Source organism: Hippoglossus stenolepis, chromosome 4 (genome assembly GCF_022539355.2).
Source record: "Hippoglossus stenolepis isolate QCI-W04-F060 chromosome 4, HSTE1.2, whole genome shotgun sequence".
NCBI lineage: Eukaryota > Metazoa > Chordata > Actinopteri > Pleuronectiformes > Pleuronectidae > Hippoglossus > Hippoglossus stenolepis.
The window spans coordinates 10,559,767-10,566,510 of NC_061486.1; the positions used below are offsets into that span (position 1 = coordinate 10,559,767).

At 45.3% G+C, this 6,744-nt stretch overlaps 1 protein-coding gene across 1 annotated transcript; it reads left to right on the plus strand.

Moving 5' to 3' along the window:
- The first annotated feature begins 504 nt into the window (after positions 1–504).
- LOC118105780 (alpha-(1,3)-fucosyltransferase 4-like) lies at positions 505–2,735 on the plus strand. Its single transcript, XM_035153612.1, has one exon. It carries the CDS (start codon positions 1,324–1,326, stop codon positions 2,560–2,562), a length of 1,239 nt encoding a protein of 412 aa, XP_035009503.1. The 5' UTR covers positions 505–1,323; the 3' UTR covers positions 2,563–2,735.
- The last annotated feature ends 4,009 nt before the right edge of the window (positions 2,736–6,744 follow it).

Genomic DNA, 6,744 nt, shown 5'->3' on the forward strand with positions numbered 1-6,744 from the left:
AGAAATGCTTTTCTTTTTCTTTTTTCTTTTTTGCTCCACCACGGTGCAGAAAAGTGAATGGATGTAACAGGAAGGAGGAGGACCCAGTGGAGAAGAAGACACACATGCTTCTTGCTTCATCTCCTCCCACTCCTCCTTGTCTGCCATTTTTTCCCCCCTTCTTCTTCTTCTTCCCTCAGACTTCATGACATACTCGTGTGTCTGTGGGGGGAAATAATGTTGTCCCAGTCACGGCGTGTTTTTCCTGCCCACCAGAGCTCACACTCCACACACAGTTGCAGCATCTCCAGCCCTGTCATCTCATCATTTTTTCATGAGTCTTTTGATCAGAATTCATCCACACGCAGGCAAACAACCTGGGCAGCTGATCCATTTTTACACAGGTACTGCCACTATCGCAGGGCTTATCCCCCCCCCCATCTTATTTGTTTAGGTTGGAGCACCAAATTAAAACTGAATCATTTATTAACATTAACAATTTTTGGTTAGAGGGAGCTGCGGTGCTGGGTCATAGCTGATAAATAAAACATCAGAGACAAACCTTTTCAAAGCCTCGCTGCTGCATGACTAATATCCGGCTGAAATGTTTATTCATTGGACAAATTAAACATGTATGTTTGGAGATGATGAGTCCTAATGTCACTGCACTCCACAGGCTGCTTTGTGCTTGTGTATGGAGACACCTGGTGGTGAGGGGCCTGTGTAGCGTGTGTATGAGGATCAGAGGGGGGGCCTTGTGTGTTTTAATACCTGAAGTTTTCAACACTCAACCAAAAAGATCTGATGGATTATTTCATTCAGTGTGAGTTTATTGGCCATAACTTGAGATTTGACCCTTGGCCTCCATCATAAAGTGCTTTTTATTCTAAAATAGTCCAATTCAGGAGCTGAATGAAAACACGTCTTGTTTAAAAAGTAAGGAGAGGACTAGTCTTGCCTATTTCCTCAGCAGGGACTCCTCCCAGCAGCGAATGTGTTTGCTCAACCAAATAGAGCCTGGGAGGCAGCAGGCCTTACAAAGGCCCCATTCTCCAGTAACAGGAACTCCAGACCAACAGTGCCACGTCAAAATGTTTGAGCACACATACAGCACAGGGGCTAAATGGGTTTCACTCTGTTTTGACCAAGAAGGCGACTTGAAATCAACCACCAACGCTGTTCAGTGCAGGACAGTTAGGAGACAACAATGCTGGGAGACACTTGGTGCAGTGGACCGTTGAAGGTTACCGTTATAATTAACCCAACATTGAGCTTATCTGCTCAGGTAATAACTTTAAAAGTAGGGCACTTGGGTGCGGCGGGAAGCAATAGACTCTGGCACTGATGTTTGCCTTTAAACGTCTTGGTGGACACAGGACAAAGGTCGACTCTAAGAAGTGTTTTAACTTTGCAGGGTGCAGGGCGTCCATAAGAGAGCAGCAGCCGCAGCGCACGGAGCGGACACGCGCTCCGGGTCGGGTGGTCCCGGTGGGAGAGATGTGGTGCAGCTTACTTTACAGAAGAACCCACTCTGTGTGCGTGGCCGCCGCTGTTTTTTTGTTATTCATGGGAATCTGCCTGCTTTACCTACCGGACCCGTTCGCGCTGGAACCGGTCGTGTCTGAGCAGAACCGCGCTGTGACGCTCCTGATCTGGACTCATCCGTTCGGCCGACGCCGAAAACTTCCGGACTGTTCCGCGCTCTTTCAGATCCCCGGGTGCACGCTCACCGACGACCGGAGCGCGTACCCGCAGGCGGACGCTGTGATCGTCCACCACCGGGAGGTCGCCATCGGCTCTGCTGAGCTGCCACCGGAACCGCGTCCGAGCGCGCAAAAGTGGATATGGATGAACTACGAGTCCCCGGCACACACACCCGCACTGTGGCGCTTTGAGGGACTTTTCAATCTCACGATGAGCTACCGGGCAGATTCGGATATTTTCCTGCCGTACGGGTATCTCATCCCCCGTGTGCCTAAAACCAAGATGATCCAGAACCGCTTTACGCACCCGCTCAACAAACCCTCGAACGCACACCTCCGCCGGCCCCGCCTCTTGGCCTGGGTCATCAGCAACTGGTCGGAAGCGCAAGCACGCGTGGCCTTTTACTACAAGCTCCGCCGGTACATCCACGTGGATGTGTACGGACACGCGGGGCGGCCGGTACCAAACGACGGTGGCGTGGGAAGCTTGGCGCATCTGGTCGGGCACTACCAGTTCTACCTGGCGCTGGAGAACTCGCAGCACACCGACTACATCACGGAGAAGTTGTGGAACGCGGTGCTGGCCGGCGCAGTCCCGGTGGTCCTGGGTCCGCCCAGGAAGAACTACGAGCGCTTCCTGCCCCCAGAGGCCTTCATCCACGTGGACGACTTCCCCACGGTGCGGGGCCTGGCACGGTACCTGCTGATGCTGAGGCTCAACCCGGGCCGCCTCAGGCGCCACCTGGACTGGAGGGGGAGCTACAGCCTGCACCGGCCCCCCCTATGGGCTGAACACTACTGCACCGCCTGCAGGGCGACGAGGACGTGCAGCGGCAAGACTAATGTGGTCGAAGACCTGACAAACTGGTTCTACTCATGAAGACATCACCTGCATCAGGAACCTGAACTGAGAGATCATTTCCCCCTGTGACAATTAGAGTCTGCTGCTTTTAACGTTCACAAAAGAAATCTATCTATATAAATATATTGATATTAAATTATTTTCTGCTTAATTACCTTGTGTTCTATCGAGAATATATTATTTGAGATCGACTTGTCATGTTTTTCTAAGTACTTTGAATCCCACAAAGTGAAGTTTACATCACCTACATTTCCCTACTTCTGGACAAACAGACACTTCCAGGAGTTTCAAACAGAGGAAGCAAAACATTGTTTAATTATGGAAGTAAAGTCAAAGTCAAATTCTTTGCAAACTATCAGTAATCGATGATAATACACTTAAGTGAAAAACCAGAACCAAACATATTGTGCATATGTATGTTTCTCTGGAGGCGTGCAAATAGTCAACATTAATTCGTATCTATCAAAAATGCTAAAACTTAAATGAGGAAAAATGTAACTTGAAAACGAAACCAAACATATCGTGCATATAGGTAAAGGTTTGTTTTTAAGGAGTCAGTGCATGTAGTAAAATACGTGAATGCATGTTGTATCCAGATATAACCAGTTTACCACATAGAACATAAACTTTCAAGTCAATTTTACTGACCCCATTAACTCAAAAATTAACTCATAGCTCACAGCTTCAAAATCCTTGTTTGCAACTTTAGGCCTACATGGTGTGAAAATGCAACTTATAAAGAATTTAAGGATATAAAATGATATATCAGCAGGTTTGACAGCTTTGCGATGCAACAGTTAGACATCAGGGCCTGAAATGTACATTAAAACACCACTTAGTAATATAAAGTTAATATGGATTTGAATAGAACGCTTAAACATGCTAAAAAGATGTTTCATTCCATTAGTCGAGAGTAGGTAATTAATGTATTCAGAGATAGTGTGTGAATGTGTAACTGTTGTGTATGTTTGAGAGACATAATGTAGAGACTTCCTCAAATACCTGTTTACACATGTCTAACCTGAGGGGTTTGCAATAAATCCTGTTAGTCATAGTGTCCCTGGATCCGATCTATTGGCTTAATGCCATTCTGTACATGGTTGATGGTCATGTGGTCCATGTGTGCCTTTAAGTCTTCTCACAGCTGGTTCATTGCAACACTCTTCACACTCAGCTTTCTAACAGAATAACCTCGAATATGTTGTTAGACCCCAAAACTTGTGTTGTTAGTGCAGTTTTCTCATCTGGCACAATGTGTTACAGAGCAGGACAGCTGCACTAACACACATCCTCCAAGTCTTTCATTTAGCGTTGCTATGTTTACACATGGTCATTTTCTGTGGCTTTTATTATTCTCCATTCTGTTGATGTCAGAGCTTAGACTGCAGCAACAAGGCAGAGAGAAAAAAAGCGTGAGAAGAGTCACTTGAATGACATCTGAAGCTGTGATGTGGATCATTTGAATTTACACCTCTGTTAGTGCCCAGACACAGAATTAGCACTTAACGCCCGTCAAATGAAACATTTCCTGCAGGCACAGCGGCAGCGAGTCATATTGCGCCCAGTGATGAGCTGCGGCCCCAACAGCTGCTGAAACCGCTGACGTCTATCAGCAATAATGCTTTCAGACGGCCCCCAGTGTCATAATCCCATTCATGTAAGATAAGGATTTATTAGCATATCTGGTTATCACATCCACTCTTCAGAGCCACTTAATGCTCGGCCTGCATCTCCTTGGAGCTCCTCGCTGAGTGTCCTTCAAATGGGCCCGGTCGTGCCTCTCTGCTGTGGGAAGCATGGCCTCTATTGTCTGCACGGAACAGGTGCTGGACAGCTGACCCAGCTGTATATAAAGGAGGGACACTCCTCTTACTGTCTTGCCTTTAGAGCTCCTCTGATCAAAAATAAAAGACTGTGGAAGATTCACACAATGCCAAGAGGCGGTGCAGTATTTATGTCCAGATGCACCAGATGCACTGCATTTAGTATTTCTAGCCAAACTCTTTTAATGTTTTTACAATCATGGACCAGAATGGAGTTTTGTCATGTATTGATAAGAGCAATCTGAGGGACACCTTTGCTGCTGTTGGGTTTATTAGCCATTTTAGTCATAAAGGCACAGCCAAGCAAAGCAATCATAATGTGTTTCCTTTTGTGCATTAGTTGAACATGTCTTTCTCTTTTTACTTATCTATCTTCAGTTTCACACACGCTTTCCTCACATGGATCATACATGTTTAGTTTGTTTAAGTGTGACATGTGAATCCTGTGTTTGATGACAGGTCGACTTCATGTTGGCTGAACCTGAACTTCACTTTGCCTCTCAAAATGTTTGAAGAAAAACTTTGAGCTCAGTCTGTGGTAAGGTTATAGTGATTGTACATTTTACTTTTGTTTACTTCAGTCATAACTTTGGTGAATATTCACACATTTTATTTTAGTTTCCCAGGTGTTCAAGGTTTTAATTTAATATCAGTTTTATCAATTAGATTTTCTTGCATCAAGGAGTCATATGTATACAAAATGGACAATATAGTATTTAATGTCAGCAGCAGGGCTTTGACAGGAAACCCTGCCATATTATAATTAAAATTAAAAAATATATAATTCGTTTTTATAAGTATGGTTTGTTGTATTGTTTTAAATGAACCGAATAATATATTTCTGCTTAGTTTCAGTCAAAGCTCTGTTATTGTCTGTCATTTTTGGAGGGACATTTTTTGCATAAAACCAGACCAGTCTATTCTTGGCCTGTGCAAAATCTTTGACTTTTTACTCATGTGCAGTATCATCATCTGCAACTGAGCCAGTGCAGTGCAGCTGTATGTTTCTCTTCCAGGAACAGTCCTTACAGGCAGCTTTACCTGTGTTCTGTCAGGAAATGACCCAAAGAGAGGATTCTCAGCATCTTCAAGGTCGTTGACCCAGAAGGAACAGGCGTCCTCTGGGGGAGGAGGAGTGAGTGTGTGATTTTCTTCACAGGCTGCACATGCACAGCAGAGATTACTCTGAGGCCTGTGACGCCTCTCCCAAGAATTCATCAGTCAGATAATGATGTATTAATGTCGTTCAATACAAAAACGTAAATCAAGTACCAAGTCCCTGGTTGCAGATAATGCATATCTCGGTCAGTGAAATACAAGTGTTTATCTTAAAGTCATGCATGGAAACAGTAATTCTTCTTCTCTGTTTCTCTCCTCCAGGATGAAATATCACCTTGTGTCACCGGCCGACAAGTTTACAGAGGCTGAGGTGAGTTGTTGCTTGGCAACACTGTGAAATATTGGATATATCAATATGAGATAGCGATTCAAAGGTACCGGTGGTGGTGATACCGTCAAACAAGTTGAAGGTGAGCGTTGATGAATACCGAGGATCTGAGGCAATTTAATTTGATTTAAACCCCTTAACTACCAGCTACAGCTTATTACAAAGATCCTTCTCAGCTCTCTTTCAGGCCCCCCTCTTCAGCAACAGCACCATTCATAACCTACAAGGCCCCTGGCTAGAGACACAGTAATCTCATTTGTACAGCAACAGATGTTTCTCTTAAAAACATCCGTTGACTGGGGAGTGAAAAGTCTGTCTCTCATTCTCTCAAGGGATCAAAGAGACCGGTCTAATCGCTATGAAATCTGTCACATTTGTACTGGTTTGAGGAGACATATTGACTTACAGTAGGCTCACTTTGTTGTGAGACGTAAACGCTCTCCTTCCGTGCCCCTCTCGCGCGGCCTACACGTGTTTGACGAAGACTCTTTCATGTTCTGTGCATCAAAAGGCCAACATGACGGGAAGGAGGATGCATATGAAACAAAAAAACACAAAAAAAAACAAGACAAATAAACAGCAGAGCGTTCCCATGGCAGCGCAGTGCAGTAATCTGACGGCTGGTTTCCCATGGCTGTGTCTCCCTGCCCCATAGACCTCCACTCTGTCTCACTGATGGCTCCTGTGATTGCAATCATCCATCTTACTGTCAAAGGCAAAAGAGGGCAAGAAAGGGGAAATCAGACACACCATCTCTCTCGCTCGCTCCCTTGTGTCCAGCAAACAAGCCACCCCACTGTGAGCGCAGCCAACACACGGATAACAGTCCCCCTACACTGGGTGTGTGTGCCTTTTTGAATGTGTGTGCCCATGCTTGTATGATCTATAGAGTGAACATGTGTGGGTGTGCATCTTTTGGTTGTCTGTGCC